The sequence below is a fragment of the Nannospalax galili genome, unplaced genomic scaffold (assembly GCF_000622305.1).
Source record: "Nannospalax galili isolate Female #2095 unplaced genomic scaffold, S.galili_v1.0 scaffold287, whole genome shotgun sequence".
Taxonomy (NCBI): Eukaryota; Metazoa; Chordata; class Mammalia; order Rodentia; family Spalacidae; genus Nannospalax; species Nannospalax galili.
Genome location: NW_008357493.1, coordinates 2165167 through 2192357, shown reverse-complemented (window position 1 = coordinate 2192357; position 27191 = coordinate 2165167). Strand labels below are relative to the sequence as shown.

The following is a 27191-nucleotide window of genomic DNA, read 5'->3' as shown; positions in this document are numbered from 1 at the left end:
TAAGTTTCAGTCCAGCTGTGGCTATAGGGCGACCCATTCTCAAAAGGACAAAAAAAGGGGTGGGGGGGTACTGAGTGAATACTTCATTTTGGTCATTTGGGAAATGCCTTCAAGCACAGTGTTCTTACCTTCTTTGTTTTTCGAAACTGCAGCCCTCTCTCTAAGTGTCGGATATCTAGGTATTCTGGATTTTGAGTGTTTAGATCAGTGACGATATCTGCCCATCTATAGTTGAGAAAAGGGAAAGCACAATTTTCTTTAGGTCCAAAGCACCATTTGAAGTTTTGCAAAGGAGCAAGTTGTTGCACTACTATCACAGCAACAACTAACTAATTCTCTTAGCTCAGCATCTTTCCATCTACTGTTTTGAAAAATTGTTTTTTGACAGTTATCATTATCCAATTACTGTCAATGTTCTCAATTTATCATTGGTTTCTATGTTAATAATATATGTTAACAGAAAATATCTTGCAAGTTAAAGCAGCGGCATGGCACCTTTTCCTTTTAATTCTAGCCAAGTCAGTTTGGGGTTTTGTTTGCTTGCTTTGAGGTGGGGTTAGGGCATGCTACATAGGCTGGCTTTGAACCCCTTGGTCAAGTGAGCCTTTTGCCTCAGCTTCCTGCATAGCTGGGATTTACCAGCATGCCATTACTGCATCTGGTAAAGTTCCTGAAAGAATTAAAAGGTAATATGTCTTTACTAACATACAGCATAACCGTGCAGAAAATGAGTATTATAAAATAACTAGTAAGTGAATTTGGTAAAGATGTAAAAATCAAGGTCTATATATGAAAATTGGAGATTTTTTCTTTGTACAACCAGCAAATCTGAAAATTAAAATTTTTAAAATCAGTTTACAGTAGCATCAAAAAATTCAGTTAGGAAGAACTTCTTTTAAAAAAGACTACATGTATGGCTTTATACTGAAAAGTAAAAATCACTGCTAAAATAAATTAGAGTTCTAATTACACAGCAACTCAGTCCAAAGCTGCAGCCTAGAACATTCCACATCATGATAATATCAATTCTAGGCTACACTGTGAATTCTACAGATTCTATCTTTTCTTTGTAAACTTTAATTTTGTATTTATTTTATTTATTTTGCATGCATGAGTGCAGATGCCCACATGCCACAGCACATGTGGAGGTTGAGGATGACTATCAGGGATCAGTTCTCTCCTTCCACCATGTGGGTTCTGGGAATCAACTCGGGTCAACATGCAAATACCTCTACTCACTGAGCAATCTCCCAGTCCTACAGACTCTCTCAATCAAATATTCATTGGACTTTTAACAGAAATGGACAGATTCCAAATTTTTAAGGAAAAATCAAATTTTCTTGATATGTTACTTAAATGAAACAGCAGGCCAAAAAATACAGAATTCTATTTACACAGAAATTCAGAACAGGAAATGCTCATCTGTGATGACGAGAATCAGGACACGGGCTGTCTGTGGCTGGAGAGGAATGAAGAATGACAGTACCTTCTGCGACTGGGTGATGATTACATGGGTGTTCACACTTGTCAAAGTTCATCTAATTATACAGTAATGACCGTGCCTTAACTACAAATAAAAGTCTTACCCCAACAATAAAAGAAGGAAGGGAGGGGAAAAGGAAGGGAAGGGAAGGGAAGGGGAGGGGAAGGGAGGGGAGGGGAGAAGGGGAGGGAAGAAGGGAAGGGAAGAAGGGAAGGGAAGGGAAGGGAGGCTGCTAAAACATACTTTTTACAGTGAATTGCAGGATGTTTTCTGCTTGACTCTCCAATTAAAATCCAGTATTCTACTTCCTGTGGCGAGAGTGGGCCCCTGCTAAATATAAAATGCACTCAGTCAGCGCAATAAAGGTCATTCACACCACACAGCATGCTTTTTCAACTATGTATTAATAAAAGGTACACTAAAATTTGCTCAAAGATGATATTCATTAATCTAGAAAGGATATCAACACAGGCTTGGGTCATTAAAGAGACTCCTTGAATTAAGATTAAGCCATAGTTAGTTCCCAATTCAAAATCTAGGGCTCAAGTTTTACTATATTCCCCTCAAATCAGAGGGGACTGTGGCTAGTCCCTTCTTCTTGATGCATCCAAGTTTCTAATGGAACCCTAAAAATATAACACTAAAATAATGCTGCCCCTGGAGGTGGGAGGATGACACTTACCATGCTCTAGTTCCATCCCTGGAAATCCTAACTCAAACTAGTCTAGAGGGGAGTCTGGGTATTGACATATTTTTTTAAGAAAAAATTAATTCATAGGTACAGGCATTGGTGAGGAATTCAGTCTTTTTTTTTTTTAATGTGTATGAGCATATTGCCTGCATGTAGGTAGGTGCAGCCATGTCATGCAATGCTCATGGAGGTCAGAAGAGGGTGTCAGAACCCCTGGAACTGGAGTTACAGATGGTTGTTAGCCGCCATGTGGGTGCTGGGAATCAAACCCGGGTCCTCTGCAAAAGCAGCCACTGCTCTTAACTGCTGAACCATCTCTCCAGTACTGGAATTTAGTCTTTTAATGGATACAAAGAACAATAGAAGTAAAACTACATTTTACATTTGGTAGATGCCTGAAATAAGGGTAAGACATAGGGTGGAATCATAAAAGAGGCACAACCAATGTACCTCACTTATAAGAAATCCCACTCCAGAGAAGTGGACAGAGCAATTCAGGAGACGGAAAGAACAAGCAGTTTCTTTATGCACCAAACTGCAGCATTCAGCTTTTTGGCTCCTCTAGCTTGCTCCCACCTATCTCAGGTTCCTGACTCAAGGGCCTCTAAGGGGGATTCCAGGGCCCCAAGGTCTCCAGTTCTAGAGAACCATTCCTATCCTGATGGCCAAGCCATGTTCTCTGGCTAGACACTGGCCTATCACTGAAGAAACAACTTCCAAGGGCCATCCTGCCTTTTCCTCTTCAGTCACCATTCCCATCAAGCCAAGTCCGAATCAAGCAAAACCTAGGCAGTGTGAGACTGCTGTGCCTGCTGGGACATTTACACAAAGCACGTATGGCTTCCATTTTCAACCGGTCTTAACCAGAGTACCCCTCTTCTTTCAGCTATCCTGGCATTCACACAATCCATCATGAAGAAAAGGATTCAAACTCAGCTCTTTTTTTGAGATTATCTTCTTTGAAGAGATACAAATTTATGTACACATTAAGACATGTCCATAAAACAGAAACTGGATTAAGCAAATAAAGAGGCAAATACAGCCATGAAGGGTAGAAATGAACTCTTGCCCTGAGCCCACTTGTGAACCAGGATAAAGGGGGAAACCTGACAAACTTCTTGTTCTTCACTTCAAACAGTTGTAAAATCTTGACACACTGTGCAGGTGGGGCACTCGATGACCCTGGAAGCAGCATGTAAAGGCCTCTGCAACTGTGTATAGTAGTTATAAAAATCGTTCCCCAAATGGCTTTATCTTACAATGACTGAAGAACAGGTTCTAAGTGGAAATTTTTTTAAATACAGCTTAGAGCAATTCTGAAAAGAAAAAAAAAAGCTACATTTAAAGCAGTCTAACTTGATGTGACCAATTTCTAAGAGACTAGATTTTTCTTTTTTGTCTTTTTGAAACAGGGCCTCCCTGTAGCCCCAGCTGGCCTAGCACTCACTATGTAGACCAGGCTGACCTCAAACTCACAGAGATCCACCTGCCTCTGCCTCCCGAGCACTGGGATTAAAGGGATGCACCACCACGCCTGGCGAGACTAGATTATTTTTATTCTTTTTGGGAAAAAATTTATTATCTTTATTTTATGTGTATGAATGTATTGTCTGTGTGTAAGGAGCTGCACCCGTGTTGTGCAGTGCCTATGGAAGTCAGAAGATGGCGTCAGATACCCTAGAACTGCAGTTATGGGTGGTTGTTAGCTACCATGTAGGTGCTGTGATTCAAACCTGGGTCCTCTGCAAGAGCAACCAGTGCTCATAACCACTGACCCATCTCTCCAGCCCCATTTTTTATTCTTTAAAACACTTTCTAAAACACATTTTCCTGGGAAAAGACCCACATCAACTATGTAAATCCTTACCTGAATGCCTTGTTAGCTTTAACAGGTGTTGCTTCAAAACCAATTGGACAAAAATAATGATTCTGGCAGTGATAGATGTAAGCCAGTGACTCGTCTTTCAATCCACGGGTTAATTTTGACAAGGCGCCAGAAGCTACAAAAACAAAACCAAGAAAATAAACTGAGAGTCTCAAAGCAATGTCCATACTTACACAAAGACGTAAACACTGGAAGACAGAAATGACATAATGTGGAACACACTGACATTCTGGGCAGGGTTGAAGGGATGAGAAGCTATTGATGGGTTTATAAGTGTGAGTGAATTTATTTTCTGTTTTACTCAATAGAGTGAAATTCAGTAGCAAACAGAACTGACATATGTCCTTGCTTACCAAAACTTTGTAAGAATGAACAAAGTTGTCTATGAAATGTATTGACTGTATAAAACCCAGTAACTTATGTGTACAGCCATGTATTCAACTTGGCTGGTTGTGTACATCTGTCACTGAAAATTGCTGAAAAAGCATGCCCAATTTAAGCTCATTTGTTTATAAACTGTATACATATACTATTCTACAAAATATTTAAAAAAAGAATTTGAAATTAAATCATAGGAATTCATGTATGTGTGTGAGTGTATAGTGTGTACATCACAACTGAAAGATAACTAATGCATAGTGATAAATATAAACTCCAGATCAAAAGAAGCTCCAGTAATGACAAACACCCCCCAACTACCCAATAACACACACTGTCATCTTTCCACAAACGTTACACAGATCAAAGGCCATCAGCTTTGAGGTCAGAGTGATAAGAACATCTCTTCAGTCAAGCTGGAATACCACAAACATTCCTCCTCATCTGTTTCCCATCATTGTGTCAGTTGTCAAGTCATTTCAAAAAGTATTACCATAAGAAACAAGTTTTTCTCAGCACTCAGTACTCAAAGCCATTAACTGAGGTTTCATTAACTTGCATCCCTGGAAGAAATTAAATTATTCATTAACAAGTAGCTATTAAAGCTAGAAACCTAAAAATAGAAAAATAATAGCTTGCAAGTTATATTCACAGTGATGAACTTTCTGGCCACTGAAATAGCTGCTGACCAGCAAGAATATCCAATCAGTGGCTACAGGAGCATCATAGAGGTGCCCCACCATCCAACACAGAACTCTGCCTGTGGAGATGGTACCATTTCTTTTTCAACTCTTTGAAGTTTCATCAAGGCCTTCCACATTGATTTTTACTTCCAGGCAGATCAACAGAGTACCCTTGTACAGATAGGGGACCTTTTCTAATAAAATATCTCATAAAGAAAATAATAAGTCTTTCTGTAAGTTGAATTATGTTCCCTCACACTCTAAAAACCAACCCCTGGGCCAGGCGTGGTGGCACACACCTTTAGTTCCAGCACTTGGGAGGCAGAGGCAGGCAGATTTTTGTGAGTTCAAGGCTAACCCGGTTTAAATATGGAGTTCCAGGACAGCAAAGGCTAAAAAATGAGACTCTTGTTTAAAAAAAAAAAAAAAAAAAAAAAAAAACCCTGGGCAGCTCTAGATGAAGAATTTTAAAAGCTAAATTCAGAAGCAAGTCGATCTCATTTTCATAACTGAACTTGACTGTAGATGGGTTTCAGATAGTAAAGCAGGATAAAGTGTGTAGATTTCCTCTTCCTACATGCAAATATTATAAAAGATGCTTAGGGGCACAATTGGCTTAGGAAACATTATTTTTTAACTGTGTAAATGCCCAATGAAAAGCTTTCTCAAATAACTGAAACTTTTTTTTGCAATGCTGAGAACTGACCTCCAGGCCTTAGACATGACAGGCAAGCTTTCTGCCACTGAACTACATTCTCTGTTCTGATAATTTGTTGTTGTTGTGTTTCTTAAAACAAGGTTTCAGTCTATAGCCCAGGCTAGCCTGAAACATTATGTACTCCAGGCTGGTCTTGTACTCACAGCAATCCTCCTGCTTAGCCTCCTGAATGCTGGAATTACAGGCATGCCTGGCAACCCTGATACTTTTAAAAAATCATTAATTATTTTTATTTTATATGTATGAGTGATTTGTGTGCATGTATGTAAGTGCATCATGTGCATGTAATGCCTGTGATGGCCAAAATAGGAGACTGGATCCTCTAGAACTGAAGTTAAGGATGGTTAGCCACTATGTGGGAGCTGGGAACCAAACTAGAGTCCTCTGTAAGAAGAGTCAGTGCTCCTAACTGATGACCCATCTCTCTATCCCCAGCCTTGAAACTTTTAATAAGAGAAAAATAAAAGAACTTTCATTATAAATGTAATACAAAAGTAATTTAGTGGGACTGTAAATAATAGTTACTTTAATGTTGCACAATATTATTTGCAATTTCAGGGGTAGACAAGATAAGTAAGAAAGCCTGTCTTCATTATTATTCACATCATTTTGTCTGCTGCAAACACTTTCCCCATGCCCTACTTTTCCAGAAGACACAGGGTAGGTTTTCTTCTATAGAATAATGTTTCTAGACTTATTGAATATAATACATAGCTTTATCCATATAATTTATAATATCTGTGGGTAGATGATACTCAAACAGTTTTTTTCTTACTTCAAGGTACATAATAACATCTTTCTGATGATTTAGAGATCGGCAGACTTGTTCTTGAAGCAGAGCTGCTGTAGCCAAAAAAAGGTGTCCACCCTCTCTCCTTCCAGCCAAGGCCCTTCCACATAATACTTAAGTCTCAACTGAGCACAGCTTTATTTCCTATCAATGCAAAACCAAACTCTTAATAAAGAGGCTGGGTACATCTCTTTAGGAAGACAGAGCAGTAGGTTTCAAACTTTAAAAGAAAGGACTTGTTCAGTGATAAATTGCTGGAACCCACCCTCAGAGTGAGTAACTGACATTGTAGGTCTGCAGGTCAAGGACCAAGAACTGGAACTTCTAACAAGTTACCAGGTATAGTCCAGAGACAGTATTTTGAGGTTGGCTGGTCTAAAGAAAAAGAAAGTTTTGACTTGATTTAATTTAACCTAGAAATGGTATCAGATACTACAGGGAAACAAGTCAAGCTCTAGCAGGGAAGATGAAACAAGTAACTTTAAGGTATAAAAATACAGTGCCACAAAAGGGTACAGAATTCAGAGGAGAAAGGGCACATAGGGTTTGAGGAATCAAAAAGGGTGGCATTCAAGGTGGAACTTAATGACATGGTGGGATTTCAGCAGTCCAGACAGAGCAAAGTGCAGGAGGAGAAAGCACACCCACAGGAGGGGGCACAACATATTCAGGAAACAGCACATCACCTAGCTTAAAACATGGGGTACAAGAGCAGAGAGAAGCCTACCGTAGGACACCCCCACAATTTCAGGACAAACTCAGAGAAAAGATCACCTTCTGAAATAAAAGACAGTGAGTAGAGCATTTATACATTAAGGTAGTCACCCATGAAAACGGTTCTGTATATGAAGTCAAACCTGTATTTAGAGTGTAGTTCCCCATAAGATATCTGAAAAATCTAAAACTTAAGTGATAAAGCAATTGCTTCCAAATGCAAAGCCACGAGCTGAACAGGGGAGAGATGGGATATAAAAAAGGCTACAAGCATTAGATGCAGAGCTGAGAGAGTCCATGTCCTGAGCTGCCAACAAGAGAATCCAGCCCCCTCTGGCATCGCAGATCTGACCTTAATACCTGATTAGCACCTGGCATTCTTTGAGTTGGTTTAGTATGAACTTGTCCTACAGAAGAATCCTAGAGAGCTCTAGAAGAACAACTTCTGAGAATGCATTTTTATACATTCAAAGGCAAGGGAAGATTCTGGAACTATGAGAGGCAATCCAGTATCATCCCATTGTCCTGCAAGGGCCCTGCCCATCTTGATATCTTTTAACAACAGGCACACTAGAAGATGCCTGGAAAGCCAGTCTGTATTGGCTTCAACTGATATTAATATGATGGAGTCTTTGCTGGAGAAGCCTAGATAGGTCCTGAGGAGGAAAAGCATGTGTTCACACTGCAAGTTAAGGAGAACTATCTTTGTGTTTAATATGAATTGGAGGGAAACCAGCGGTGAAGGAAACAGTACTAATGCACTACAGAAAGCTGGTAGCTATGGTCAAGGGGAGGGCATGGAAGGACAAAGCAGGAGTTGGTATTACATCAAAAAGAAGTAAGGAACCAAAACGCCCACTGGGAGGACAAAGCTAAATTTCAGAGCTTAAGTATAATTTTCAAGCAAATTAAAAAGTGAATCTGGGGCTAGAGAGATGGCCCAGCACCCACATCCATAACTCCCAGGTCCAGGGGATCCAGCACCCTCTTCTGGCCCCCCACAGGAATTGCTCACGCAAGTATATTTACTTACATTCAGGCAAAACACTCATACATATTTAAATAAAAATAAATAAGTCGCCGGGCGTAGTGGCGCACGCCTTTAATCCCAGCACTTGGGAGGCAGAGGCAGGTGGATCTTTGTGAGTTCGAGGCCAGCCTGGTCTACATAGTGAGTTCCAGGACAGCTGGGGCTACAAGGAGACCCTGTCTCAAAAAAAGACAAAAAAAAAGACAAATCAATCAATCAATCAATCAAAAAAACTTTTCAGTGAACCTGGACTTCCTGGGCAGCTACATGAGTCAATACTTTGAAGTTACCTGAGTGGTGTCTAGCACAAACTTTAAACTAATCAGACCTTTGAAAAAATATTTTAACATATTAACTGACAACTTTTATCACAATCTCTACACTGTTTTAATTCCATAGGGAGCTCACTTAGTCACTACTGAGCACCCAGTGGTAGTGAATGCACCAGCAAGCAGCTGGGAATTGCTAAGTCAAAGATGTGCAGTCTCTAGGAGCACTGTGGAAATCATATACAGCAGTCTAAACAAAGGGAAGCTACATTTCAGAGTATTTATTAAATAAGCAACACCAACTGACCATGGTCTTCACTATTGAATATTCCAGAAACAAGTGAAAATGGCCCTTCTCCGCAACTCTTTCTTCCACAATGAGAGAACAAAAAAGGTAAGAGATGCAGAGCATTAATATTCTCGCCACCTGAGAAGGTGTGTGTTGCTATGGTGCTTCCCAGAGTTCTGCTCCTCCCCCTGATTACAGTCAGAAGTTACAGGGTAATGACAGGTCATGGGCATCATCTGTGGAATCAAAGGGCTATTTCAGATGATCCCTATGGGCAAGCAGCAAGACATTCATCTTCTTAAAAAATGAAATATAGGGTAGCTCATACCACATATCAAATGGTGCAGGCAAGTGGAGAGTACTGCAGGAGTTAGGGTGACTGCAGGGCTAAAGTGTCCAGGCACACTTTGGAAACAGGGCCAGGCTCGAGGGGAACCACTGACAGAGAAGAAGAAAAGAGAGCTCCAAAAGAGTGAGCAGACTGAGGATCCTTCGGGAAATACAGAGAGAAAAGCTAACAGGGAGAATTCAAGTGCTCTAAAGAAAATGGAAATAGGAACAAATTTGGTAAAATTTTTCATTAATTTATTTGAAGAAATCTGCAGAAACATCACTTTCCCTGTTGGGGACAAAAGGGGGGAGGAAGTGGTCTGCAGGATGGCTCAGGAGGTAATCCTGAGTCTGATGACCTGAAATGAATGCCCGAGACCCACATAGTGGAAGGGGAGAACAGACTCCCTCTAGTCCTGTGACCTCTACACATGTGTGCATGTGTATACACAATAAATCAAATAATGTAATTTTTAAAATTTTTTTAAAAAAAAACAGATAAAGGAAAACAGTTTATTCCACTCTTCAAATAAAAAGACTGCATATATGTTGAAAGAAGTTTAAACATGAAAGTTAAAAAGTCAGAGAGAGGGACCCACTGGCAAATATCCTAACACGTGCTAGTTTATTATAGAAACTGGATAACTAGAGGTACCAGACTATTGAAATAAAACAAAGTACTGCTCTTCAAAAGATCTATACGTGAGAATCTCTTAACAAAATTATGTTCTGAAATTTTGTGGTTGTGCAGCACATTTGGCCAAAGCAACCTTAAAATTTCAGATTACCAATCCTAAGTCAATTTCTTGAGGGCTCTTTACATATTTCATTACATTTTATCAATTAAAAAATTACATTTTGTTACTTTGAGAACTGAGTTAAAATTTACAGCTAGCCAGAGTTTCTTTAAAATCCTATATTCTTCTACATTCTTCATCCATACTGCCTCTCCATCTTGATGCCAATGTTATTAAGCAAGGTGAACTTCGATAAAATCCTCATCTAGGGGCTGGAAAGATGGTTCAGTGGTTAAGAGCACTGGCTGCTCTTACAGAGGACCTGGGTTTGGTTCCCAACACCCACATGGTGGCTAACAACCAACCATAACTCCAGTTCCAGAGAATCCATGCCCTCACGCCCTCTTCTGATTTCTGCAGGCATTGCAAGACACAGGTGCACTCACACGCATGCAGACAATACATTCATACATATAAAAATAATTTTTAAAAAAATGAAAGAAATCTTCGTCTAGTCAGCAGGTAACAAGACAAGCAAGTAAAAGAGAAGACAAGTCCTGGTCTGGTGTCTTTCAGGCCCTTCTCATAGTAGTATTGGACACAAGCCTAACATCTGCTTGTGACAAAGCCCTCCATTGATGGTTTCTAGTCCCCCAGGAATACATTTGGTCCACACACCATTGAAAGTTATACAAAGAAATCCCATGAAACGGTTAAGAAATTATTCCAGGCTTCTTAAGCTTTTACTGAACACTTATATAGAAATCAAAGTTGATGTAAATGTCAGGTCCTAAGGAAGAAGTAACATCTAGAAATCCAAAAAAATGAGGCTAGAGAGATGGCTCAGCAGTTATGACGAGTGGCTGCTTTTGCAGAGGACCCAGGTTCAGTTCCCAGCATCTATACAGTGGCTAACAATTGTCCATAATTCCAGTTCCAGGAGATCCAAAGTCCTCTTCTGACCTCCATGGACAATGCACAACACCAGTGCACTTGCATGCAGGCAATATGCATAAAATAAAAATAATAAAATAAAAAAATCCAACTAAGTGACTCAAAAATACATCAGGAAGACATCAAGTTCTCATGACAATTTGGACAGGGCTGGCACTCAAGCAGAGAACACTATGTCTGAGAGACTCGGAAGACAGAAATCAGAACACAAAACTAGTATGTACAGAAATAAGCATGCACTCTTCAAGTCTGCTTACATCATATACAACCTGATATACTCAGTATCGATCAACAGAAATGCCTCACTTTATAGTCAGTCCTTAACCTTGGAAACTATAGACCCTCTGTTGACAGCTCTCTTCTTGACCTGCCTTGGAGTTTTTTTCTCAACCAAGTCTCAAAGTTGAGCTTCTGTGTCCTGTTTTAGCAAGAACCCTGCTGGATCAGTTTAAGGAGAATATTATACCCTTGGGAGCTGCTAAGTGCAATGTCAGGCACCACCACCCTTGATGTCTAAGCATTGGCCTGCCTCAAGCAGGAAGCCTATTATAGCCTCCTGACAGGAATTTTCCTACCTCAGATGCCTCCTCTTATTAATCCTATACCCACTCATCCCATCACCTTGTTCCTTGACTATAAATTCCCAGTTACCTCTACCATTTTGAGTAGTCTAATCTGTAATCCCCAGGGCAATACCTCATTGCAACAATCTCGAGCACGGTCTTCCGTCTCAGTAAGTGTCAGAAGGTTTTTCCTTTGTTCAAATCAGCTGTCTGATTTATAAAATCTAAAGATCATTGTGACAAAAGTTGTAATTGTTAAATAATAGAAATAATTGTTATCACATAAAAAAATCATCCCTAAGATCAACTTCATTAACACCTCGTTGCAATGAAGATTGTTTTACAACAAAGTTGTGTCACTTCCAGTCTATTATCCTGTTGTCTGGTGTTACCATGCAGGTCTAGCACCAAATAGGCTCAAATAATTTCATTCTGTTTTACAAAGAACTGCCAATCCCATGCTGCTTCCTAAGTTTTCTAGTATGTACACACGTACAAAACATGGTCCCAAACAATACAATGTGTTAAAGTAGTGTTTATGTCAATTCTTAAAGTTCTAACTGTTCCATATGCAAATATCATGAGACAAAAATATTGAACTGTATCTTGCAGGGTCCTACAGATTACTATCATAATAGTCCTTCTGGATAAAGAGATACAAAAATAACAGACTGTGTTGAATGATGTCTTGATATCCCATGAAAAAATATAGTCAGCCTCTGAGATGGCCCCGAAAGCAAGTGCTGTGTGTGAATGTGAGTGTGTGTGAGAGAATCTGTATATTCACCTACCTGTCTCTCCAGCTGTTTTGTTCTTCCCATGGGGCTTATAGAGAACATAGGAGCATCCTTTTACATGGAAGTGGTCATTAATTTGTCTAAACCATCTGAAAACAAGAAGAAAATGTACTTATAGCAATAGTTTCGTAACAAGGAAGGCCATTGTTCTAATTCTAGAGAAAGCCAAGCACAGCCCTCATTTGGCATAGCTGGGACCCAGCACCAAAATACACAATTTACTACCCATATATATACACTACAGCATTATTACTTTTCAGAACTAGAAATAAGGTATTGCCTCTAAGTAGCAGCTTCGTACCTCATGAGTGTTGTATTTCCAGTGAAAGGGCCAAACCTAATATCTTCAAATGGGGGTTGAAAGCCCAAAATATGTAAAGCCTCTTCTTGGGTAATAGGTGGGAGACTATAAAAGAAACATTACCTTTCATTTCACAATTCCAGTTATATGCAAATATAATCTGTCTCGATGTTAATATAAAGATTTAGCTTGCAAACAGTTTGAGTAATATTTTTCATTTTTATGTTATTGAAAAGAATACATACAAAACTTTAAGCTAAAAGGCTAACAACAATATACACAGTTTTTTCTTAATTTATGTAAAATCTACTCTCAGAGTCTTCCATTACAGAAAAGGTACCATCAAACTACTTTCAACTTTGGAGTTTGGGGATAGCAATAAACTGGCATACTTACTTCCCGGCTCCCATTGTGCTGTATAGGAAATTCCAACAAGAAATTAAGGAGGAGATGCCACATGAAGTCTTATACTGTGGTCGGCTTATGCAGTACCTGAGAAAACAAAAGACGGTGTTCTTCCCTCGAATGAATATGAAAAATGCAAAATAAAAATACACATCTTACAGTAATTTAAAGTATGATAAAAAAAACTTTATTTAGGGGCTAGAGAAATGGCTCAGGGGTTAAGAGAGCTGGCTACTCTTGCAGAGGGCCCAGGTTCAGTTCCCAGCACCCACATGGTGGCCAACAACCATCAGAACTCTGGTTTCAGAGGATCTGACACCCTCTTCTGACTTCTGCAGGCATTGCACACACAGTACACTTACATACACACAGGCAAAGCACTCACACACAAAATAAAATAAATCCAAAAAAGTTGAAAAAAAAACCTTTATTTAAATGTAATATAAAATTGTTATTTAAAGTATTTCATATTTATTAAACACATCCTGAATGCCTAATAGGAAAAAGCCTCTATTTTAGCAAGAATACCTAAATTATGGCTAGCAAACTACTAGAGTGTACCTTATTCAAACCAAGAAAAGAATTAATGCTATATAAATTCCGATGTGAGCTAGTAAAATTTCTGTCTGACTACCCAGTCGAGCTCAGCACAAGTCATTTGCAGCTTATGAAATACTGGAGAATTGGAACAAAGCACTGTCCCTTCATGTCAAGCTTTGAGAGAGTCTTCTGTTCAAACTAAAACATATCCATTTATCATCCACCATGGCCAGATGAAGCCTTGGGCAGAAAGCCACAGAGCAGAATTGTCACTGAGGATTTAAAAAGAAAACACAAAATTCTTCTGTGACACAATTTAGTTGCACTGCTTAACCCAGGAAGCTCTTCCAAGTGCACATGCTTCAAGAAAAATGACACAGACTAAAGTGAACGTAAAATGAAAGAAAGACTATGGTATTCAGTTTCTGAAAAGAAATAAGATTGGTAACTATCAAATAGTATTTTGCTAAACAATGAATCCTAACAAGTGGCCAGAAGAGAAAAGAGAAACCAGCCATATCATCACTATGCACAATTTTAGCTTCACCTGAAAGCGTATCAAGAGAAGAAACATTTCTACATATATATTTGTATGCCTTATGTTTGTATATGTGCACATACTAGATAGATAGATAGATAGATAGATAGATAGATAGATAGATAGATAGATAGATAGATATGAAAATCAACAATAATATGTAGATGTACAGACTAAACTAGGACTATTAAAATATCTAGGCCAAAAAAAAGTAATGGCAATTTGTCATAATATACTAATTGTTATGGGCTAGACTAAAGAAAACTGCCTAACTTCTAATATCTGTGAACATGACCTTAATTAGAAATAGGGTCTTAACATATTCAAGTTAATATGAGGTCATACTGAAGTAGGCCCTTGTGACGGTTTGAATGAAAAATCCCCCATGGCACCAAGTATTTGAACACTTGGTCCCCAGTTCATGGTACTGTTTGGGGAGGGTCATGGGACCTTTAGAAGGTGTGGTCATACTGGAGGGAACATGTCACTTCTAGGAGAGGGCTTTGGGAGTCCTTAAGTCTTCAGGTTCCAGAGTCCATCATGGCAGGAAGCATGGTGGCCAGAGCAGAAAGGCCCTCACATCTTCAAGCAGGCATAGGAAGCAGAGAGTAACTGGAGATCTGGCAAGGCTTAAGAACTCTCTAAGCCATCCCCTAGTGACGCATTTTCTTCAGCATGGGCACACCTCCTAAAACCTCCCAAAACAGCGCCACCAACTGGGGACATTCTCATTCAAACCACCACAATGACAAAACCCTAATACTATAAAAGTCTCACACAAAAGAATCTTTAAAACTCCAATCAAAAATTAGTAACATGTGAAAGCTATTACAATCGAATGCTTTTTTCTTTCTTTTTTTTTTGAATGCTTTTTTCTTTAAAGTGGGAACTGTATTCAGATAATGAACTAGCTCATGCTTCGGCTGATAAAGTGAAGCTTTTATCAGAACATCAGGCAACTAAAGTGAAAATAATGACAGAATTTTGAAATATAACCAACCATATTCAATAAGGATACAGGCAAGAGCTATCAGAAGACGATGGGAGCCTGGATGATGCGAATGCCCTTCTGTCACCTCATTTGATAATGGCAAAGGGAAAACAGAGAGCTGGCAGTGTGTAATGTGGCTGTCATTCTCTACATCTAGACATTGCTCTTGAAGTCTCTAATGCCTGATAATCACCCTCTGGGATGCAGCATGCAGTACCCAGGATCATTTTAAGTGGTTCTATGGCCTAAATTGTTTCCCTGGGCTCTAATCAAGTCATTATATCTAACTTCCACTTTACAGGGAATACTAAGATTAGATGAATAAGCTACTAAAAGGAAAAATCTCTCCAGCTAAGCGACACAGTGCTTGCCTAGCACAGGTGAGACCCTGGGTTTAAGTCTGAACACCAGAAAATGTAAATATCCTGAAGGTAGGGTGTTCTACAAGATAACTGTCCAAGTTCCTGAAACAAGTCAGTCTCTACCATTTTACTTATCAATTTAAATCAATAAATGAATACAGAAATAAAGAATAAGTCAATCTCCCAGAATTTAAAAAGTCAAAGGGAGGAGGGTGGAGACTGAGACAAGCAAGCACTTACATGGCTAATTTTTAGAACAATCTATAAAATGTGAATTTAGCCTAGAAATTATATACTAAGGAAGTGTTTTATTAGGTTTGGCGGTAGTATTACTATAACTTAAAAAGTCATCTTTAGAAATGCATACTTAGGTATTTTGATATAAATGTCATCACTCATCCTCAACTCCTCAGCAGAGAACCATTTGGGTTCACAACTACATCAAAATTTAAGTATTGTTCCATCTAGCAAACCATTATGTGGGATCACAGATGAGCCCAATAGCTAGGCAAGTCTAGGAAACAGAGGCCTAGCTCATTATTAATCTGCTTTCAAACTTTGAGGCACATTTGAATATTTAGAAACAATCTCCGAAATAAATGTATCCATATTACATACTATTTATTAACCTATAAACGACAAATTAACGCCCATATATCTTATGATTGTAATATAAAAACTGACATGACTACATTACCATCGTCTGAGGTCTAGTACTTTGCGCTGTTTAACATCCTCAAGAGGAGAGTGTTGGGGACACTCCCTCTGGTGTCTTCCTTTCTTATCTGAAGTTTTTTTCTTGGAAACTTGTTTCTTCACACTGCCTAGAATACAAAGGAAAAAAATAAGAAATATGTTCATCCAAAGCTGTAACAGAATTAGAAAGGACTATCATTGGTTCTGAAAATGGTATTTGCAAACAAATTGAAGTAATAGCTGTACTTTCAAGAATAGTTCTTGTGCCGAAAGAAAGCAAGAGAGAGGCGTTAAAACAATTTCAATGGCCACATATGGTATTTCCTATCAAGTTCTTATATTCCAATTTCAGGGCTAGTCACTTAGAGCTGGTAAAAGAATCAATCACAAAATCTTTAGCCACATCTACAAACTCAAATCATCAGCAGGAAAAATTAAACTAGAACACTTTCCAGAGAATGAGTCCTTTTATAAAACAATAAAATGGCATTAATGTAAGTCTATTAGAAAATAAAAGCACTGTATCCAATAATGTGATGACGTGATGTTTAAAAATAACTCCAGGCCTTCAGAGACCTCAAAACGAATTTAAAATGAAGCACATGTGTACATTATTAAAATGAAACCTTAGGGGACTGGAGAGATGGCTCAGCAGTTAAGAGCACTGACTGCTCTGCTCTTGCAGAGGACCTGGGTTCAATTTCCAGAACCCACATGGCCCATCCCTAACTCCAGTTCCAAGGGAATCTGATGCCCTCTTCTGACCTCTGTGGGTTTTGCATGACATGGGTGCACTTAGGCGCATGCAGGCAATACACTCACATACATACAATAGAAATAATTTTTTTAAATATTTTTTTAAAGTGAAACCTTAACACCAGGAACCAGAGTGCAAAACATGATCTCCTTTCTGTGTGTATACATTATCTCACATGCACACACATGCATGAATGCAGACACACATGCACACCCATACATGTGCACACACATGCATACACACACATGCACACCCCTCCCCAAATACATGAAAGATGACAAACAGTGGCTACAAACTGGGGAAGGAACACAGAGCTGAACAAAAAGCAAGAGTGAGAACTGATCTTGTTTAATTTTCATACACTTATTTCTGAACCATGCTGTTTTATACTCAAAATATTATACAAATTAAAATATGAATAAATAACACCAAAATTTCTTCTGTTAGGGGGATGCCTTCCTTTGTCTCACAATGACAATTCCCTTGGTAGTTTTTCCAGCCACTGGAAGTTCTGAGACTAATGAAACATCAAAGACTGTGATCTTGGTGGGCCAGAGTGCTCTGTCCTCGCCCTTCCCTCATGAGGATCCACGAGTCTGTCTCTGTACTCATCTAGTGTTTTCCTATGACTCTCTGGGGTGAATGAGCATACACACATGTAAGCTGGCAGAGAATCCCCACACTGCCACAAAGAGATCTGGCCTTACAGGCAACATTTCACTTAACCTGCAGGAAGAAAGCAAAATCAAAATGGAAGCTGAGATCAGAATACAGAAGAAAAACCTCTCACACGCCCATCTCCTTGTCACCTCAATTTGCCCTTTGCCCTGAATCATCACCATCTCTTCTTTCCCACCCACAAACACTCACATAGCCCAACACCAAAATGCACGCATGCGCGCGCGCGCACACACACACACACACACACACACACACACACACCACACGCACACTATGCTAATATTTAGAGACAGTATGAGGATACCAAATAAATGAAAACCTACAGCTGTTGTGATGGCACACACTGTAATCCCAGCACTCAGAAGGCTGATGGAGAAGGGTTAGGAATTAGAGGCCAGGCTGAGGTACACAGACCCCTGTGTCTCCAGAAAACAAAGGCGGGGAAGATTCACCACTGTTTTTCCTTAAAGATGTTCAAGACAGAGTTCTGGGCAATTGATATCAATGGAAAGTGAGATGGGAAGGAATCTAAAATAGGAAAGTCAGAAAGATAGGTCCAAATTCTGTGTATAAATGTGGCACAAATCTTGTGCTAACCCCAAGTCACAAAGTGCACAGAGTAGACCTCACACAGCTAAGGCTAACAGGACTAAACCAAGAATGGAGCACAACTTGCAGTTTTGGTTCAACCAAACCATCTGCCAATAATAATAATAATAAATAATATTTGTTAAAATAATTTACCAGTCTACGCAACAGTCCCAACATCCAGGAAACAATCCAAAATTACAGAGCATGTGAAGAAACTGAAAAATGAGTCACACTCAAGGCAAACAATAAGGCCAATTCTGACCTAACCCAGATTTTAAAATCTCAGATAAGGATTTTGAAGTGGGTATCATAACTGTGCAATATGAGATAGATAAAATGCTCTTGTAATAAGTCTCTGCTAGTGAGGAAGAGCTACAAAGAAATGTAAATTCTAGGGGCCGGAAAGATGACTCAGTGGTTAAAAGCACAGGCTGCTCTTGCAGAGGACTCGTGTTCAATTCCCAGCACCTGCATGGCAGCTAACAATGGTCCATAACTCTAGTTCCAAGGGAATCTGATGCCCTCTTCTGACCTCTGCGGGCACTGTATGACATCAGTGCACTTACACACAGGGAATACACTCATACACATAAAATAAAAATAATAAATTTTAAAAAAGAAAGTTCTAGAATTCACTAGAACTAAAATTAACAAATGGAAAAAGATGTACCACAAAACCATTAATCACAAGAAAGCTGGAATGGCTATGTCAATATCAAAGTAGTTTTCAGAACCTGAAATCCTGAAACATACATCATAGTAACAAAGGAGGTCAATTTTTTTCAAGACAAGGTCTTGCTGTGTGGCCTAGGCTAGCCTGGCACTCACTACATATCCCAGGCTGTCCTCAAACTCATGATCCTTTGGCTTCGGTCTGCAGTGTTGGGATTTAAAGACATATGCCACTACGCCTAGCTAAAATAGGACAATTCTTGAAGAAAGCATAAAGATCACATGTGTGTGTGTACGATAAAGGAGCTTCAAAGCACATTTAAAAAAAAAAAAATCTCAATAGAATTAACAGCAGAGATCACCCAATAAAGAATGGCTGCTCATTCCCCAGCCCAGTGGCCAGCAGCTGAAAGTGCCACGGTGATACTTAGAAGCAAGGTTGAAAACTGTTTTGTCTTTGTTTTTTTAAATAATGTATTGAGAATTTCATACATGCATATAAGGTGTTTTGATCAAATCCATGCCCACTCCCTCCCTGCCAACTCCTCCCATATCTCCCCATCTAATTGCCAACTGACCTTCTGATCTTGGAAGCTCAGTCCTTGTCACAACTCTCCTCCAATGTTGCAGTCCCCTCCCCTCCAGCAGAAGGAAATCATCAGATGATTTAAAGAGCAGGACCTTTGGGTGTTTTCTTACTCTCCTTTTATGTCCTTTTTTTTTCTTTTTTATGTCCTTTTTTTTTCTTTCTTTCTTTTAGAAACCAGACATTTAACGTGTAGCATATTCAAAGGCAATCACACATATGGAGAAAAAGTCAGTTTGTCCTTGAGGCTGATCACCAGGACAGACTCAGACTACAGCAATTAAAGCACAAAAACAAAAATTAACAAACCTTGGAGAAGAGGAAAGTCTATTTTCCTTACTACACTAAAATGTTGCATTTAAACAGGACACAGTGGTGCAAAACTGTAATCCTATAGTCAGGAAGCAAAGACAGGAGGATCTCCAGTTAAGAGGCCACCCTGGGGTATGTAGAGATCCTGTTTCAAAAAAATAAGGGCTGGAGATGCAGCTTAGTAGTAGAAAGGCTGCCTAATGTACAAAAGGCCCTACTTCAATCCCCAGGAACTGAAGGGAACAGAAAGAATAAAAGGCATACAAAGAAACAGAAAAGTTTGGCCCATGCAAAAGAAGAAAAAGTATTCAATCTCAGAAAAAACAGAAGACGGACTTGGGAGATAAAGAGACACCCCAAACCATCAACCTAATGAAGATGCTTAACAGCAGAGCAGTGGTACATATCTGTAATCCTAACATTTCAGAAACTGAGGCAGGAGGACCACTAATTTAGGACAAGCCTGGGCTACACTGCAAGTTTAAGGTCATCCTAGGCTACATGAAGAGCCCCTACCTCTGTGCTCCTTCATTAAAGGAGGGCCAACTAGGGTCATTGGACCCTTCACCAGAGTATCCAGCCACTCTTCCCAGCCAACTGTATGTAATTTGGCCTTAATCACACATGGTCTCCTAGATTTGGGGCAGGAGGAGGGAGGGCTAAAGTATATAATCTGGGGAAGGCTAGGAAGAGAAGGCTTGAGCCATGCTGGGTAAAGGCTTTCCAGTGTTCATATACTCAGGTCATTCATACACCTCAGCAACCCCTCAGTTATCTCAGTAAGTAAGCTCAGTAAACTCATTGGTTCCCCAGTAAAACTTTAATCAAACATTGGCTTGACACTAGAACCTAAAAAGGGAATAAGCATTGCTTAGTATCCCCAGGAAAAGAATTCTCACAAGAGATGGAAATTGTATTTGTTAATGTTATTATGTCTCATAATTATTAAAAAAAGAAAGAAAATGAGAATGTAAAAGATGTTAAAAGGATATGGAAATGGAGATATTTTCCAAAATAGAAAAAATGAGAACGCCTAAGCAAGTGATAAAGGTCTGTGTAGGTTTGTTATGATATATAAAGGATGAGACTAAAATAATATACACATAATATTAAAATGTCTGAGGTCATAGTTTAGTCAACTAGTTTAAGGAACAAAATATTTATCTAGTCAAGGTTTATCTGAGAATATTTAGTCTTTTACCCAAGCTTTATCTACACAGCACATGGTAATTAAAGTACCAGACTGGTGGACCTAATCTTATTGGATATTTAACAGCCATACTTTGAGGCCTACATTAATCTGGTCAGAGGGACTTAAAGGACATTTTTTGCCCCTTGCCCTCCAAGGTTGACTAAGTCCCAGGAGACTATGGAACATTTCTCAGAATGTCCCTTCCAGGGGCCTAAGAGCATCTCTCAAAATGTCCTGTAATTGTGGTGGGTCACCTGTCCTCTTGTTCAAGGAGGCTGAGGAGACCCCACCAGATGGACTTGAACCAGTGTCCAGCCTACAAAAAGGAGGGTCAACACAGAGAAATCATTTCTCCATGCTTCCAAGTGAAGCCAGCCATGGACGAGCAGGACCTTTGACTTATCTTCACATAGCTGGAAATGGTAAAAGGAGCCAGGGACTCCTCCCAAGCCCAGGTGACCCCTGAGGAACAGATCCTCAAATGACCTTCAGTGTAAAAATAAATTGGCTTATTTGGGCCAACTGTGTGGTCTTAAACACCCAAAAGGAAAGTGTAACTAAAGAGTAAAGTCATCAGTTGATGATTTTGTTTCTAATCAGAAAGTGCTGCTCAGATTTAAGACTTCAAATATTGGTCTGCAATACTGTAGTGCCCACCTGTAACTAAAGGAAACAACACATTATTGTTCTAAAATGATGGATAAATTTTTTTTTCTCCCCCTATCTAGAAGCCTTTGAGAGGGAACTGACACTGATTCTAACCACTCCAACAGCTATCAAAATGCCTGAAAGCATATCCTGAATCCATCACTCTCGAGTCCGGCCTTGGCAGACAAAAGAAAAATGAGGAGGAACCCAATAGAGGTATGCTTTTGGAAGCCCTTGTCAAGAAATTCCAATGGACTCTCATATGAACATTTGAAAATTGCCCTGTTCTGACATTTTTCTAGTTCCCTGTCTAGAACTTGTAATGCTAATTACTCTTACCTCTACTTCTCCTTCACATCTCCTATTCACCAGTCAAGGACTTTCCTTTCCCTCTACAGATAAGAGTTATGCAATCTGGGAGTCTTTTAGATAGACCCACAGAAGGGGTACTCCAAGTGCCTCACCCTGTGTTCCCATTCAGCATGGAAGAAGCCAGAGCGGTCTGCGTCCCGATTCCCTATCTCCAAGTTGGGTAACCCCTTCAGAGGATGGTGTGATAAGAATAGGAGGTAGGAATTGGCTAGGCAGTTGGGGGAAAAAGAACCCAAAGAAAAGTAGCCAGTTTCTTGGCTAAAAGTCATACTGTCCTTGGACCTCTTAGCAACATACTCCGTTCCAAGGGCCAAAAATGTCGAAAGTATTTGGGAGCTTTTATCTAATCCTTAAAAGATTTTAGGGTTACCTCTTCAAAGGGGGATGTTAGAGTAGCAACAAGCCCCATAAAAAAAAATAAAAGAAGAAAGAGTACATGAGATTATCAGAAAAAAGTGATGGAGGAGTTGGAGGGGAGGGAGTGAGCATAGATTTGATCAAAACACCTTATATGCAATTATGAAATTCTCAATAAATTATTTTTTTTAAAAAGAGTACACGTCAACCTTCCTACAACTTCCACTGTCCTGTAAACTCCCTCTGCTGCTCCTAGTAGTCATCAAACCCCTAGCCAGAAGCAAGTTTTGTCATTTTAGAATGTCATTTAAATCATTAGGTGTGGGAGGGCAGGCCTGAAATCCCAGCACACTAGAGCCTGAAGAAGGGGAATTGTGCGCTTGAGGCCAGCCTGGGCTGCATAGTGAAAACTTATCTAAATAAATAGAACAAAACCTCAGGATGTCATTTAAACAGAAGATTAGGCCAGGAAGCCCTGTGAGTCTGGGATCTTTCATCTTGGAATATTTGAAGTTGATTCTTGTTGCTGTGCTAGTCTCTTATTTGTTCCTTAACAAGGGTAAACTCTGTTTTATTTCATTGTATGGATACACTGGATTTTTCAAAACATTCAGCACTTGAAAGATGAATCATTTCCAGTTTTTAGTTTTTTAAAATTTTATTATTTTTATTTTATGTGTATGCATATATTGCCTGCATGTAGGTAAGTGCATCCGTGTTGTGCAGTGACCACGGAGGTCAGAAGAGGCTGTTGGATCCCCTGGGACTGGAGTTACAGACAGTTGTTAGCTGCCAAGTGGGTGCTAGGATATGAACCCGGGTCTTCTACAAGAACAACCAGTGTTCTTAACTGCTGAGCCATCTCTCCAGCACCCCCCCCCAGTTTTTTATTTTATAAATACAATTGTTACATCAGCATCTGTTAGCAGGAAAAAAGAAAAAGAGCCCCTACCCTAAACAACAATAAAAAAAGATGCTCAGCAAAGCAAATGAAGATATATGAACAAAATGAAAATAAAAAGAGCCAGGAAAGCTTTCAAGGAAGTAAAAAAATAGATAAATTCTTGAGCTGAAAAATACAATTAAAATGAAAAATGCAGTAGAGGTCGTTATCAGTAGAATTGAGGAAATGGAAGAAAATATCAGTGGGCTCAAGGATGGAACAACAGAAATTAAAGAGTCAGAAGAACAGAAAAAAGAAAGCATGGAAAAGTGAACAGAGCTTGAAAGACCCTGGAGACAAAGTGAACAGAGCTTAAAGGACCCTGGGGACAATGTCAAGTGGACCAACCTATACCTTGGAGAAGTTCCAAAAGAGAAATTACAAAAAGAGATTATACAAAATTCAAAAAAAGACAGAGTATCCAAAAGCCCCCAAATCTGATGAAAGATGAATATAGGCATCCAAAAAGCTCAGCAAAGTCTCAGTATGATGAGCTCAGAGCCCTACACCAAGCCATTATAACCAAGCTACTGAACAATAAAAGAAAGCAGAAAGACAGAAAGAACTCCTCCCATAAAAGGCATCAAGAAGAATGTCAACAGACTTCTCACCAGAAACTGAAGACCAAAAGGAATTGGGCTGATAAACACAAAAAGAGAAATAACATCTAGCACCACAGCCCTTCAAGAGTGAAGGTGAAATGAAGACATTCCCTGGCAAATCTGAGAGAGATCATTCCCACTGACTTTCCTTGCAAGATATCCTAAAAGGACTCCTACAGGGTGAAATGAAAGAACTCTAGGCAGTAATACAAAGCTGCAAGAGAAATAGACCCCAGTGAATGGACCTACATGACCAAAACTCTTCTATTTAACTTTGAGTGCAACTTCTTGTTTTCCACTTATTTAAGAGATTATGCACAGAACTGTTAGCCATTAAGTTTATATTTGGGGATACACGCTGTATAAAGATGTAATGCTGTAACATAAACAAAGGAGGGTGAAAATAAAGTTATATAGGAACAAAATTTATGCATGCTATTAAAGTTAAGGTGGCGTAAGTTCAAATCAGTGTTATAGTATTAGGATGCTAAATGTAATTACCATGGAAACCATAAAAGTAACTACAGAACACATGCATACAAGCAAAAATAAAGGAGAAGGGAATTAAACATTTTGTTATTTTTTTTAAAGTCAGGACTGCAGAGATGGCTCAGCAGTTAAGAGCACTGACTGCTCTTGCAGAGAGCCCAGATTAGGTTCCCAGTATCCAAACAGTCGCTAACAACCACCTTTAACTGCAGTTCCAGGGGTCTGATGCCCTCTTCTGACTTCTGCAGGCACTGTACATATGTGATACACTTAAATACATGCAGGTAAAACATTCATACACATAAAATAAAAATAAAAAATTAATATATATATGAATTGAAATGATTGAGGGGTAAAACCTCTTGCCTCTGATCTGAGTTTGATCCCCAGGACCTATGTGGTGGAAGGAGATTCCCACAAGTTGTCCTCTGACCATCAAACATGTGCTATATGTGCATACTCTCCCACACACAAATACACAAATAATATATGTAATAAAAGATTTTAGACCAATAAAACATAAATACAGTAATACAGGAAATGATGGACAAAAAAGTTATAAGGCACATAGAAAACACCAAAGTGAGACAAGTCCCTCCTTATCAGTAATGACCTGATTACTGATACTCAAGTCTCCAACAAAGGAGACAGACTGGCAGAATGGATTTTTAAAACATGACCTAAGCATATACTCTATATAAGACACTCACTTTAGCTCTAGAGACACAAATAAGTTACAAATGAAAGAACAAAGATACACCAAGCAAATCGCACCCAAGAAAGGAACCATGGTTAAATGTTGATATGACTAAGATTATTATATTTATAATTGTAGATTCATTGCTATCTAAAATTTAAGGTAATTTGAAAATACAGTTTTGATGTCCTTTCAAATCATTTAGCCAATTTAAGATAAATTACAGTATTTCTTAAGTTTGGTTTCACAAAGGTATGTCAGAGCCAGATCAAACTGAAGAACAAACTTCCCTGACATCTAGAATTTTCAGAGCTGTCATTAGAAAGCAGGAAGGAGATGTTCAACAGAATTTTCTTTTAAAATTTGGAACAAGTAGTAATTGTCATGTGGGAAAAAATGGTATTTAGATATACACACACACAGGCATGAGAAATGAAATGAACTTTAAAATACAAGGGGGCTGTAGAGATGGCTCAGTGGTTAAGAGCACTGCTTTTGTAGAGGACCTTAGGTTCATGGACGATGACAACAGTCTGTGACTCCAGTTCCAGGTATCCAATGCCCTCTTTTTTCTTTTGTCTTATACATGGTTCTAGAGGGTTAGAGCCCATCATAATGGGGTCAGCATGACAGCAGGTGGCTGGAAAAGGAAGCTGGCTGATTACATTTTCTTGGCACACCATGAACCAGAGAAAGTAAACTGAACGTGCGGCAAGGCTACGTTTGCGTGAACTCTCAAAGTCTGCCCCCAGTGAGATATACTTCTTCTAACAAGTCTCCTTGTCCTAAAAGTTCCATAACCTCGCCAAATAGCACCCCCAAATGGGGTCAAGTGTTCAAATACGTAAGCCTGCAAGGGTTATTTCTTCTTCAAACCACCAAAATGGAGTTAGCACCCCTACAATCAAATTACCTCTCAGTGGCATTACCAACTCTGACGAGTCCTGCAGTACATAAGCCTTTTGATGGGCACTTCATATCTAAATCATAACATTTTTTTTCTTTACCAGTGCTTTTTTGATCCTTTAAGTTTGTTTGTTTTATTCCAAAGAGAGGCAATTTTTAACACATTTTTCCAGAAATAACTTGAAGCAGGTTACATAAATATATACATACAATGAAGTTTAAAGGGAGAAAATAGGAATAAGAAATCAAAGACCAGAGGATTTGCCAACATGGGGTCAACTTTGGTGGAATAATGAAGGTTTCCATTAGCTTTGAGGTTTTTTTTTTTTGGAAAATCCTAACAAGTTTATTGGGCTTGCTAACAGAGAATAGGTATACGGCGGAGGTTTATTTACAGAAGAGTGGGCATCCCCCAATTTACAGCTGCACTGGAAAGTCCACACTCAAATATAGATCCTGTGACTTCCCAACAGCCGCACAAAATGGTGAGAGAGGTGCCTCATGACATTATCGGCTTACATATCTTTAGCCCCTCCTCCACATGCAGTTAAGGTCCACTGATTGGGTGGGAGGGGTCACTGATTCCCCATGGACTCCTGGACAAGCCAACCCCCTCTTCTTACCTCCACCGGCATTGCACACTTGGGTGCAGTTACACACACGCAACCAAAACACTCATACACATAAAAACAACATAAATCAAAAATTTTTAAATACAGTTTACATAAAAGCTCTTTCTTCAGTTAATGCTCTGTGTAATTACAGCTACAAAAAAAACTCGGACTTTTATTGATACAGATGTTCTACATTCAAAAAATTTTAAAGGCATTTCTTTTCTAAATTTTTAAAAATTTATTTATGGTTGTTAGCCACCATGTGGGAGCTGAGAACTGAACCTGATTCCTCTGCAAGAGCAACCAGTGCTCTTAATTGCTGAGCCATCTCCCCAGCCCTTACATTCGATTTTTTTTTTTTTTCTTTTTCTTTTGTCTTTTTGAGACAGGGTCTTCCTGTAGCCTCAACTGTCCTGGAACTCACTTATGTAGACCAGGCTGGCCTCGAACTCACAAAGAATTCCTGCCTCTGCCTCCCAAGTGCTGGGATTAAAGGCATGCGCCACCACTCCTGGCACATTCGATTTTTTTTTTTTTTTTTTTTTTTTGGTCTTTTTGAGACAGGGTCTCCCTGTAGCCCCAGCTGGCCTGGATTCGCTATGGAGACCAGGCTGGCCTCGAACTCATT

The 27191-nt window shown here is 39.3% G+C and overlaps 1 protein-coding gene across 2 annotated transcripts in view; it reads right to left on the bottom strand.

Moving 5' to 3' along the window:
• Positions 1-27191, bottom strand: part of Bivm (basic, immunoglobulin-like variable motif containing) — a 35685-nt gene that overhangs the window by 2748 nt on the left and 5746 nt on the right. Inside the window, exons 3-9 of one of the 2 annotated variants that reach the window (XM_017794881.2) lie at positions 16146-16272; positions 13009-13104; positions 12613-12717; positions 12306-12400; positions 4042-4174; positions 1727-1810; positions 129-225 (exon numbers count right to left, since the gene is read on the bottom strand). In XM_017794881.2, coding sequence (XP_017650370.1) covers positions 129-225; positions 1727-1810; positions 4042-4174; positions 12306-12400; positions 12613-12717; positions 13009-13104; positions 16146-16272 — 737 coding nt within the window. Of the gene's footprint in view, positions 1-128; positions 226-1726; positions 1814-4041; positions 4175-12305; positions 12401-12612; positions 12718-13008; positions 13105-16145; positions 16273-27191 lie in introns of both variants that reach the window. The other variant, XM_017794879.2, reaches the window with a different exon arrangement.